This window comes from Pyrgilauda ruficollis, unplaced genomic scaffold (assembly GCF_017590135.1).
Source record: "Pyrgilauda ruficollis isolate IOZ18807 unplaced genomic scaffold, ASM1759013v1 scaffold8, whole genome shotgun sequence".
NCBI lineage: Eukaryota > Metazoa > Chordata > Aves > Passeriformes > Passeridae > Pyrgilauda > Pyrgilauda ruficollis.
The window spans coordinates 5,877,536-5,890,524 of NW_024529932.1; the positions used below are offsets into that span (position 1 = coordinate 5,877,536).

At 38.3% G+C, this 12,989-nt stretch overlaps 1 protein-coding gene across 3 annotated transcripts in view; it reads left to right on the forward strand.

Annotated features, from left to right (window-relative positions):
* The window catches only part of ZDHHC20 (zinc finger DHHC-type palmitoyltransferase 20), a 32,054-nt gene that overhangs the window by 11,391 nt on the left and 7,674 nt on the right, over positions 1–12,989 (forward strand). For 2 of the 3 annotated variants that reach the window (XR_005956820.1, XM_041487247.1), the window contains exons 5-10: positions 297–329; positions 1,117–1,237; positions 7,354–7,486; positions 9,081–9,207; positions 10,530–10,619; positions 11,739–11,854. Coding sequence is in view for 2 of the 3 variants with exons in the window: in XM_041487247.1 (XP_041343181.1) it covers positions 297–329; positions 1,117–1,237; positions 7,354–7,486; positions 9,081–9,207; positions 10,530–10,619; positions 11,739–11,854 (620 nt within the window). In the remaining variant the exon portion in view is untranslated. Of the gene's footprint in view, positions 1–296; positions 330–1,116; positions 1,238–7,353; positions 7,487–9,080; positions 9,208–10,529; positions 10,620–11,738; positions 11,855–12,238; positions 12,317–12,989 lie in introns of all 3 variants that reach the window. The other variant, XM_041487246.1, reaches the window with a different exon arrangement.

A 12,989-nucleotide genomic window follows, 5' to 3' on the forward strand; every position in this document is an offset into this window, starting at 1 on the left:
AGTGTGGCTTAATGAACTGGTACATGGTGTTGCTCAGTAGTGCTCCCCATGCTAATTTAAGAAACTCTCCTCATAACTCTTCTGAATTTCAATTGGTACTTTTGGGTGAAAGAACAGCTGCTCTAATATAGAGAATGTGTATGATTGAGAAGGGCTTGGAAAAGATACAGTAGTCCAAAATACTTGAAAAAATCAATCAATAAAAAACAACACCCAAAACTGTAGAAGCTAAAGTAACATGTCTTGGAAAGAAAATGTATTTTTTGTCTTAACTTGCTGGAAATTCTCTCTTTCAGATGTGTATTAAAAATGGACCACCACTGTCCATGGTAAGTTTATTAAAAAAAAAAAATCAGTATAAGAATGATTAATTAGATGCTGCTTCAAAAATGAACTTCTGGAGTAAACCTTGATTTCCACTGAAGTTCTTTAATATGTGGAATAAATGTGTGATGCCGTGTAAAATTGTAAGCCCAGTAGTCCAAATCATGCAATTTCTCCTTGTATAGAGAAACCTTGACATTAACGAGACCAGTGAGAAAATCCATTTCTTTCTTTTGTTTAGTCTGTTGGTGTTAGCAGGAGAGGAGGTACCCACTGCAATGGGAGAGCAATTTCTGGATTCTAGATGATATGTATGACCCACTCAGACAGACTCTTCTGCAGTTTGTATTCACTGGTAGTCAGTAAAAATATTATCTGCTATCACTGTGAAAAACATTACTACCAGAAGTTGACTTAGGGATGGTTTTGTAACCAAAGCAGCATGCACTGGAATTGATGGTGAGGTTCCTGTTGCTTTCTCTGCTGACTGCAGTTAGTTTGTAGTGGGAATTGCTTCCTGTACGGACTGTCTGCATTGTAACGCTTTGCCAGCTCATGTCCTGTCCTACAGAATCATGGGGGGCAAAATTCATGTGAGAGGCCCAGATCATTCAGCCTGAGAAATTTCCTTCAAAGTAGTGGCTTAAAATATTTCTGAAACACTGGTGCCAGAATGTTTTGGACATACCACTGACATCATACACATTTTGCTCTGCAATGTATTGTGGGTTTTTTGTTTGTTTTATTTTTTTGTATACCTTAGTAACCTTTTTCTCTTTCCCCTCCTTCTAGGGTGAATAATTGTGTGGGATTTTCTAACTACAAATTCTTCCTCCTGTTTTTAATGTATTCCTTACTGTACTGTTTGTTTGTTGCTGCTACAGTCTTGCAGTACTTCATAAAGTTTTGGACAGTAAGTTCTAAGGCTTTTTTTGGTTGTTGTTCATTTGTTTAATCCTGCATGTGTTATTGAAGGCTGCATCAGCATGTTGTCATTCACAATTTACTCTGTTCTGTGGTTCACTATCATTAATGACATCAATCAAAGTGACTGAAGCAGGAGAACCTTATGAATTTTGATGAAGCAAATGTATTACACTGCACGGGATGAGTAACTGGAGGGAAGGAGTTTTGATGAGGACACTGTGCAATTTCTCTGCTCCGTCAAAATTGAATGGCACAGCTCAAGTTTTTGTGAGACTGGGATACAGATATGTAGATAAAGAAGGAACAGACCCTATCAAACAATTGCATATGTGTATGATTATATATATATATATGTGTATATATTAAATACTGACAAATGTGAAATGTAAATAAGAATTTTGTATCTTCCCAGACTTTTCTATGGATAGTCTGCTGTCACATAAGGCAGATTAATTTGTTGGGAACTGTCTGAGCTCTGTTTTGGAGTCCCTACATAGGCATGTTTGAACTTTGTATTAGTGGTTTTTATGACCTGGTATGAATAGAAAGCTAAGATATGTACAGTATGAATTCTATACATCTTCCTTGCAACTGTTGTTAGTTGTCAAATGGTTAATACACATACATGCATCTTAGTATGTTTAATAACATTTATGTGAAGGCAACCATCCTTGTGTGTCAGTGTTATATTGCTCCTATTAGCTTTGTTCCAGTCACATTCCAGGCTGAACACAGTGCCTTCTAGTTGTTCCCTTTCATCTACAAAAACTTGTAGTGTGCCTTCCCATCCCTAGGCTAAAGTGTTAGTGGCAGAATTCCCTTAATCCGTTTCTGTTAATGACCGCGCTAAAAGTTACCACAAGTGGAAGGTCTCAATCGCATCTTTGGGTAAATAATACCACATATTTCTTAAATGCTGGCTGCTGTCAGAGTAACTGGGAAAAGTAGTAATTATCTACAGCAGTAGATACTGATACTTGCTTTATTGGAGCAAAAGGTTGCTGCCATGTCAGGGTAAGAGAAGCTTGATCATGTATCCAAAATAGCTGTACTTTGAGACAGTTGGCATTAGGTAAGATAAACTGTGCAAAGAAGTTTGTGTTCATCTAAACTTGTGGGTCTGATCTGCCAAAGTACTGCGTTTCTCTTAACCTGTGAGTTCTGTATAGCAGCCTGTCACTGGAGAGCAAGGAGCCATGTGAGAACTGGGCTGTCAGTACTGTGAGATGAAAGCCATAAACATGTTTATCAGTCATAGCTGGGTCTTAAAAGATACTTCAAATTAAATGGTCTGATTCTGCTGTTCAGTCTTGCTTGGCTGTAAAATAGTTAAATTTTCAATCTGTGAATGTGCCATTTCCAAACCTCTGCCTGGCTGCTTTCCAGTGCTTTGTATGCAATTTCTAAGGAAACTGTAGATGCGCTCTTGCTTATTTACCAGTCAGCGCTTGAGCAAAAAAAAGAAAAAAGAATTTGCTTTGTTACATTACTTTATAATTGTTAGTGCAAAAAAAAAAAGGCCACAGGACAACTGCCTACAATGAACAAACATTTAATACCAGTGTTTGCAGCAGGACTCTTCCAAAGCTCATCGGACACAATGTTGAAGTGGACTCTCAAGCAGAGGAAGTAAACTTAAGAGGGATTATTTTTTTTATTACTGATTCAGTTGTTGAAAATGCTTCCTGCAAGAATGGACTACTTCTGAAATGTAACAATAGACAATGTAGTTGTGTACTTGCTTTCAATTCCGGATACTTCCAAGACAGAATCTGGCGATGCCCTGATCTTATGAACAGAATAGGTCTCTGACTCATTTTACTCACATTAAGTCATCCACTTCACAAAGCTAAGACACTTCTGAGTTTATAACTGACTTATTAAAGTACATTTCCAGAAAGAGGTGGCAGCTCCATTATCATGTAGGCTTGCAAATTTTTGTATGTCTCTTGTACATAAGCTTTTAGGCAAGTGCTCTCTTGGAAGGTTCTCTCTACATCTGTATGCAAACCAAAGCAGAATGCTGCTGACACATGCTGTCTGTAGACTGCTTCAGTATATTGCTAATCCTCAGCTTTGCTGCTACAGCATCAGACAGATTGCTGTTTGGACATTTGCTGTTGAGCCTGTCTAGATGCACAGAACCACTGAATATTTTGAGTTGGAAGGGACCCTCAAGAATCATCGAATCCAACTCTTCAGTGAACGGCCCATATGGGGATTAAAAACCTACAAGCTTGGTGTTATTAGCACCATGATTTAAAACTGAGCAAATCAAGGTTGATTTTTCCTCACAAAGCTTGACTACAGGAAATGTTGCAGTATCCCTTCAGAAGGTAGTGCTTATTTTTTGCTTCGTCACAAATGTTTTTCATTGACTGTGCAACAAACTACTAGATACATCCAGTGTTGGAAAGAAGTATGGACTGCTTCTTGGGGAATGTAGCCTGGGGGAAGAAGTTGTTACAAGGTTGTGGAGGTGTATGTGCTAGCTACACAAATGTAGCAATCCATTGTTTTGCATTGTTGATAATACTTGCATAGAGACATGATGCTCCTATGCAGATACTTGGAACATTGTGAGACATGCACACCTACCAAATTCTTCTTTTGAAGAAAACCTTTGTATTTCCACTTGCACGTGCAAGACTTACACAGCACATTTCATGCTCTATGCAAAAGTGCTGAAGAAAGGTCTTGATTCTGTGCATACAATAGTGGAACAACTACGCTGGCTGGAAGTGTTTACCACAGGCTTGCACCCTAATGCTGATGTTAAAATCTGTTTTGTAGATCAAGGGAATGTGACTGATTTCTGTATTAATATCTATAACTGCTTTTTCTATATTTATGACATCTTTATTTCTACCTCAGAGGTTGTTAAAGATAAAATGCCAGTTTAACCAAATGTCTTTGACACAAACACCAACACTGGCTGGATGCCCAGTGCTTGATGCCTTGTTTACACAGTGCAGGTGATGCTTCCCAGCTTATATTTGTGTCTGTTCTTATTCTTGCTGCACTGCCACCTCCTTGAAACCATTATGTTTTCCAGACATTTTCAGTGTCTTTCACTGTCCTCCAGCTGAATTTTTATTCCTGAGTATAGCTAAATAAAGGGTGTGGTACATGTCCTGAAAAATGAGGAACAAATCAAGCTCAGACAGCCTTTTTTGTTTGAGGGGTTTTATGACCTGATACCAATCAAGTGACTGTTTGGAAAGAGTTTGTAGGGGACTCTTGAATAGTGACTGGCTTCAGCCTATTGTGTGCTAAGGTCCAGATTGTGTTTTGCAAATTGCTTTCTTTTGTAAACTCTGCAGCTCTCTCACCTGCAAGTCTCTGCTTCTGTGCCACTGCTGAGCATAATGATCTTAAATAACCAATGTCTGAAGTTTTGCTCTCTTTTCACATGCGGGGGTCATGTGGACTGCTGCTAGAACACCACTGTGAATAAGCTTGTTATACACACTCAAAGACTGCCTGCTTCTCTCCAGTAAAGAATTGGCCTTTTTTGAAAGATGCTTCAGTTCTGCAACTGTCATTCAGGAAGTTAGAACCAGTGGCTGAAACTGGGTAGTCAGAAGAGGTAAATGCCCCCTGGGGATCGTGCAGATTATTCATGCATAATTCAAAAAATCCTCCAGGTTTTAGAGCTGCTGGTTTAGGAAGATGCAAGTGAAATAAACTTAGATTTTCTGACCCACAGAACACACAAAGACTAAGCTGCTGCTGCTCTTTTAACATCAGAATAAGCTCCTCAGAATTCCTTGTAGAGAATTATTTTGTTTAAATATGTAGTTTCAAAAAAGTCATAGGAATTCAAGTTACAAAAATCACTTGGGCAGGTGGGGAACCCTGCAGTGTGCTTTTAGGTAGAAAGAGTTACTATTGCTTCAACATGAAGCTTAGGAATAATCAGCAACTAGAGTATTTTGTGAGGCTGGATTTCAGTGAATCGCAAAACACAATATATCCCTACTGCAGATGGAAGAGTGACTGTTGCACGAATTGTCAGTAAATAAGTAATAAAATGGCCAGTAAAAAGAAAGTGAACTTAAATGGCAGTTTAGAGAGCTGGACTTCGCTTGTCATTTGCTTACTGTAGAATTATCTGATGGCAGCTAGTACTTTAGAAAATGCTGTGTATATCTGCCTGACTAGTGTAGATGCTTGGGCTCTCCCTAAGCTTTTTGCACATGTTAATGGAATTTAAAAGCCATACATCTTGCCTACAACAGATCAGTTAAGTGCTAGTGTCTTAGCCAAGATACCACTCTTTAGGTATAAAGTTCAGAATTTAAAAGATAATTTGAACCAAGCTTTCCTGTTTCTTCCTTTGTTTTCTCAAGCACTGGTTCAGTTTCAGGTGTTGTACTAAAGATACATCCTACAAACTGCTCTACGTTGAAGGAAATTAGGAAGAAGAAAAACTGTACTGATTTGTTATCTGATCTCTTTTAAATGAAGAAAATTGTGCAAAGAATGGCAATTTATTTTTTATGGTTTTGGCTAAAACTACATCTAATGGTAATGGATATCTTCTGAAGTCAGAAAGATTTGTAATTAATAAACCATTACTTTATACCTCAGGAGTATTCTGAGCTTTTCAGACCTTTGTAATGGCTTCATCGTACAGAATATTCACATAACTCTTATTTGTGATGGAAATAACTAGCAAAGAAGGAAATTGGTGCAGTCATGCTGACCAAGCTGAGCAACCAGTTGAAAGTGATCCAGTCCCAATCTGAATTCCAATACATTATGCTTCAGTAGAAGATTTCATGCCTTGGAAGTTAGTAGCAGGCTCTTGTGTATTTCTTCATTTTCTTGGAGAACAGGGGCTAAAGCTGCTGATGTGCTTTGGAAATTGGCACATCCAAGAGCACATTTGCACACCAACCATTTTGTTCTTAACAAAGCCTGTGCTGTTTTCAAACACCCTGTCTTAACATAATACTAGTGTTTAATAAATTGTCTTTCTTTGCGCAAAGCTTTGCCGCAGGAAAGCTGCAGAGAATTGTCCAAAGGTAAAATCCAATATTGCTGTCATTATTTAAATGTGGTTCCTACTACAATTTTTCTAGTCCAGTCATTCATGGCAGGTATTTACATCATCACAGAAGGAAGGAAGCTAGTAAACTGTTGCCTATAAATAAAGCCATGTACAGGGAAATGGATATACCTATGTGCACTTGATCTTAATTGAAATGTGTTTTAGCTTAAAAAAGAAAGTCAGCCATAGATAAATGGGTGTACTGAATGTGCTAATGGAAAAAGTAATGGCAGTAATGCTAAGTAAATAGCTGAGTAAAAATAGCCTCTCTGCTTTCATAATGTTGTTAAAGGTCAGCTGCTTGAAAGTGCTGTGATTTTGAGGATATAGAGCTGGAATAGTATTATTACAAATCCCATTGGCCTTTTGAAAGTCTGAAAATAGTTTGGGGTGGAATTGACAATTTGATACGGGTGGGAATTGGTTTCTTTATGGTGGTTATACTGAAATTGTTGTTTTCCACATAGATTTCTGGTGATTCACTTCTACCTGGTCAGACGTGGCAAATTTGTTTTGCTAGGTACATGCTTGTTGTTGCTTAAACATTAGAGGTAATAAAAAATTGGAGCTCTATCCCATGTCTTGTTTAGGACTTGTTCATGACAGCCATTTACCTTTTATGTTCATTATACCAGTTGAGAATTAGGTTCAGTATTACTACCTTGTGGCAGGAACTGCCCTTCTTTTCCCCTTCAGAGGAAGTGACTTTGGACATATTTTCCCCGTGTCTCTTTGGCTGTTGGCTGCACAGTTAACATTTTCTGGTATAGAAAATGTTTTGCCTTGCCCCCTACTGTGTATTTGAAAACCACAGATGAACAAGTACACTCACAATAATACTAAATATGGGGGAAGGGGTATCCATGAGATTTAAATGCTGTTGTTTAACATGGCATGGAAAAAAAGGCTGCTGCTTTTCTTTCTTGGCAAAAACTGAAGTGAAAGACCTATAGCAGTCTGGGTGTGGCAGGAAGTGTTCAGCAACAATAGTGCCTTAGTTGCTGAGAAGTGTTAACATATTAATCTCTTTCTCTCTTTCTCCGCAGAATGAATTGCCAGATACCCATGCAAAGTTCCACGTACTATTCCTTTTCTTTGTGGCAGCCATGTTCTTCATCAGCATACTGTCACTCTTCAGCTACCACTGCTGGCTAGTTGGCAAAAACAGATCAACTATAGGTCAGTTCATATATAGGACCAGGATATGAAACTTTTCCTGGTCCAGAAGAACAACAATTCAGTGAGAATGTGAGGCCTACATGATATGTCATCACATGTAAATGGATTTTTTCAATACTGTGCAATAAGAAGCATATTTGGTGGAAGTAATTAAAGATGAAAAAAATGGGAAGATGAAGCCTGTGGGGGGTCCTCTGCTGGAACCAAGCATTCAGATTCATGATGACTGCTTATTTCTTTTGTTTGTATTTTTGAGACCTCTGCAGCATCATCCATTTTTGTTGTGATTTTAAAGTGTGATGTAACCCAATTGCTACTTGCTGCTCTGTTGTTCTAATACTTTGAGTAGCTGGGTATCCCCTACCAAGTCAGAGGCTCTGCTGTACATGAACATGTACTGCATTTTGAACTAGATACAAACAAGTATTCTTAAATCCTGTGAAAAAAACTGACATTATTAGGAAGTGGCTTGTAACAGTGTGATAAAAATGAAAACACTGATGCACATTTCCTAGGTAATAAGAGATTCCCATCATTTTATGCCTAAACATTTTAAATGGCATTGATCAGCATAAAAAAAAGCTATATGCATTTAATTAAAGCATTTGAAGTTCTTGCTAGGAAACACTTGAGAGTGGTTTTTGCAGTGTGTGGGGGGACAGAGACTGATGAGTATTTCTACAACTGAGTAAGTCAAAATCTCATTCTTTCACTGGAATTAAAATTTCTAGCCTCAAAAATAAGTGGGTTGATTAAAAGTAAAATAATTTTCAGCTAGAATTTTTTTGCTATAATTTTTTGATTGGTTGATAGTACAGTTATTTGAATTATTTTTCTTTTGACATATCTACAGGTAAGGAATATTCACAGTTTCTTTTTAGCTTTGAAGAAAACTTCAACATATTCCTTACCCAAAAGTCAGTGGTCATAATTGGCAACACAGTTCTTTATCTGCTTTCTGGATCATTATCTTAAAAGACAAGAAATTGGTATGGAGGGAGGGCAATGAGTCGTCTCAGTTCTTGGCCAAGGGTGTAACTGGACTGAGTAGAAAGATGATGGTGCTTTGCTATAGTTCGTGGTGTGTCTGTTTCTAATGTAATAGATTTCATCTTCCTCTGATAGCACGGGAAGCTCTTAATTCAGCTTCCTAATTTGGCAGATGTGGAAAAACCTCTTCTGTATGGGCTTAGGTCCAGCAGTGCTTATGGTAAATTATTCCTAAAAGGGAAAGTCATCTGCTGAAAGAAGGCTGAAGAGAGAGCAAGTCACCAAGGAATAAGGGATATATGCGGTTATCTTTGGCATGCTCATGGTACTTACCTTTATCTCAGACTTTGTTAAATGTAAAGAGAGAAAGTTGACAAGGTGACTGTTCTCCTTACCTGATTTTCTTATTTTTCCCTAACCCTGTGATTTTTTTTCCCCCCTATGATTACTTGAGATTTTTAAATTTTTTTTCTCCCCATAACATATACATCAACATCACCTCACCTTACCCAAAACAGGCTCCACAGCAGAGAAGTTTGGGTTTGTTTCTTCATGTTCCCAGACTCCTTACTGGTTTAAGGAATTGCATGTTTTTATTTTACAGAAACATTCCGTGCACCCACATTTCGAAACGGTCCTGACAAAAATGGCTTTTCTCTTGGATGCAGCAAAAATCTAAGGGAAGTTTTTGGAGATGAAAAGAAGTATTGGTTACTTCCTATCTTTACCAGGTACTCCATCTGAACAGTAATGAATTAGGGAATTAATTGATACCATGACTTCCACCTTGCTTCCCTTTCTACTAAAAAAATAAAGCACAGCTGAAAAGCCAACTTGTATATGCAGTACAATAAATATTGGTGTAGGGAAAATGTGCAAGAGAAAATTATCAAACTCCACACAGGGTTTTCATTCAAAGACAGGGAGCTTGTTGACAAGAGCCTTTTAAATGCAGAAGTTTGAGAAGCGTATTGCAAAAATTGTGCACCTTTTGGTGGTAGTCTCAGTGATTATAGAGCAGAAATCAGCAACTCAGAGGAGATCAAACAGCTGCATCACAACATCAGCTTAAAAATACCCTCTCTTGCCCCTGGAAAAACTTGACAGCTTTCCTTTTGCTGTGGATGACACTTTAGGAATCAAAAGCCATCTTAGAAAGTGCATGTAAATAAGAAACAGTGGGGAAAAAAGTCTGATATGAATAAAAATGCTGGAATTAAAATGTCAGTTGACCTGTTTGTCAAGCTAAGGTCTAATATCAAACTGCAGAGGTACTGAGCCAGCATTAGGGAGTTGCAGACAAGCCTTATGAAGCAAAACTGACATGCTGCCCACTCCCACCACTACCAGATTTCAGCAGAATAAAGTAGCAACTTTCAACACTGCTCTTGGGGCACTGTGTATCAGGTAAAAATGTTGCTGAACCTGTTTGTCAAGCTAAGGTCTAATATCAAACTGCAGAGGTAATGCCAGCAGCTTAAGTTGACTCAGCTGTTTGCTCAACTACCTTGTGATTAAAGACGGAAGCTCCACTGTAGATGGGAAGCTCCACTAGATATGTTTTGCTACCACAAAACAGATGTGGTAGCACTGTAGATGGCTCGATCTGTTTTGCTGCCACATTTTATCCTGATAAACTTTAAAAGAAGGCTTAGCTATTTTCAAAATTTTGAGTGAAGTGGCCACCAGAATGTTATTTAATACAGCTTCTGAGGTTGTAAATACCAGAGTCTTACCATGTGTGCATGCTGGTTTGGGGGAAGATTAGGGCTACAGTCTACTGAAATACATCTGTGTTTCTGAAATCCACAGACTTTTGCCCGTGCACAGCAATCTATACTCAGTGATAGAGTGGGAGTCAATTGAGCTCCAAGATTTAATTCACTGATCATCTGATTTAGTTGTAGAGCTGCCTTGCTAAAGTCTGGAGTTCAGCACTGTGCTCAGCTAATTGATTTGACCCTGTAGCCTTTGCCTCTTTCTTGGATGGGTCCTTGTTCAGTTCACTTAAGTCAGCTACCAACAGTGATTTGAGTCTTTGTTTCTCATTTAGTTTGGGTGATGGATGTAATTTCCCAACTCGTTTGGTGATTATGGATCCAGAGCAACTTGCAGTCTCAAGCCAAAATGAACCTGCCAAAAGGTAACTATAGCACTTAAATACTGATTTTGTACTGTTTCATACTTACCTAGAGAAAAAAATTGTTTCCAAGGTAGTTTTTGAATTCTTTATGCTTCTTGTTATCTTCAGAGTAAGTTTGTAAGTCTTCAGTGAAGGACAGAATAGATTAAGACTAAAAACTTGACTGCATCTTAGTTTTGTTGTAACAGAGGATAAGGCTCTAAGGAAACAGTAATATATAAAGTAAGGGAGCTTACTGGCTCTTAACAACAATCAAAAAAGTCCTAGGGAAGACTGAATAATTGTCCATGGAAAAAAAATGTTTTGTTTATTTGCTTGGTTTGGATTTTTTTTTTTGTGAAAGGCAAGGTATTATTTGTATTTCATCTCCTCGAGCATGCTTAAACAAGTAATGCTGAGACAGTTTGCAAGAGAAGTAGATCTCTTATGCTGGGGTTTTTAGCTCATTACTTTTTATCCTCCCAAATTTGCATGTTTTGTATCTTCAATGTATTTTCAAAGCGACAAGAGTCTCTGTGTGCAGTTTCTGGGGGTGTTTACATTTTCCACTTTAGAAGTCTTCTGCACAGTTTAATGAATTTGTAAACTGAAGGTTGTTGCCAACAGCAGTCACCTGAGTTACCAGACATTAGAGGATTCAAAGGCAATACAGAGAAGTTGCTTCCAGTGCAACATAAGCTGTGGAATTTACACAAGAACAGGATCCTTGTGCAAACAGCAAAGTATCCTTTTACATTCAGAAGATTGTTCAGATTGTTCCAGAAGGCCCTGGCATTTGCATGGGCTAAGATGGCATTTGGTTGCTCTTCCAGATGGAACTGCGTAGGTTTTCTTTTTAGCTCTGTGGCAGTGTTATTGTCAGGGTGCCATTTCTTGTGTATCAATCCATGGTATTTTTCCATTAGAAGTGAGTGGCCTGTGTCAGGTAGGGGTTTATTTTAGACTGATGACTGGAACAAGCCTGTAGAGGAATTAGGGCTGGGGGCATGCGGCCATTTCCAGTTGGCACTGTAGGGCTTTCTATTACTAGCTTTGCTTTCAAGTGACTTCACTATTCTGGAAATGTCTGAAGCAGCTACTGGTATTACAGAATTCCTGTTGACTTTGCTTACTTTTCAGCTCTGTAGCCAATCAGTCCTTTCCTACGCGACCACTCAGTGAATCACAAAATCGGTTGCTATCCGGTGATTGTCAGTGGGTGGAAACTGGCCCTGAAGAGGAAAGTGTGAAATCAGGTAGTGGTTTTGTTTGTGGTTCCGTTTTCCCTTTTTTAAATTTTATTTTTGGCACCTAGAAAGTCCTTAGGAATTGGCTGGAGTGATATAGAAGAAAATGTGTTCCATGAAATCAAGTCAAGATGTTTAGAACTTAAGGCTAACTTGCATCCCATGTTCTGCTCCAAAATTTGTTGTTGTGTTAAGGTAGTGATGGTAGAGGGATAGATAATTCCACTTTTGTACTTCAGTTCTGAGACTTGGGATCTTTTATGTTTGGTAAGGGGAGGAAAATATTTTGTAAAAGTAGGCACAACATGGTCAATGTGCTTTCTGGTTTGAAATCTTTTCTATTTGTTATGCAAATCTGCAAAAACACATAATTGAGATTCTCTCACATTCTAGGTGCAAAAAAGCATATTATAGTTTCATTGGAAAGCTGATCTCAGCTAATTACTAACCAACCATCTCAATGAGAAACAGGTAAGACTAACATAATTGATTGATGTTTCTGTACATGTGTGAATACAATTGACATCTCAAAGTCAAAAATCATCTAGTCGTGGAATGCAGAGGAGTCCTCTGATGATGGATGAGTAATAGCAAAGTCTAAACAAAATTCAGAATGGCTGTTGAGGAGACAAGAATGGGAGTAATGCTGTAGTGCAGGAAACATGAGTTGGCTAGGCCTGGGATGAGTCAGATTAATCCTGTAATTTAGATTAAAGTGGGTAGTGCTGGATTTGTTACCTGACCAGGGAAAAGAATCTGATGCTAAATGTAATTCTGAGATGAGACACTGTCTTGAGGAAGAGCTCCTTAAATGTCTTTTTCTTAATCATGTATTGGTGGGCCATGTTCTGCTCTTTAGGAAGCTGCATGTGCATGAGGAAGGAAGGTCAGTAGGTGAATACGGGTCTCTGCACACAGACTGCTCTGTCACATTTGGAATTGACAGTGATCTTCTGGAATCCTTCTTGCATTAAAGTGCCCTGTGTGCACTTTGCACTTAGGAAATACAGTGTGTTCTGGTGCATATATGAAAGTTCTCTTGGTGTATTTCCAGTGACTAAATTAGACTTCTTTTATGTTGTCTTTCTACTGTAATGAGCTTATAAGTTACCGTTAAGTTTTTCTGTCTGGAAGAGAAATAAAT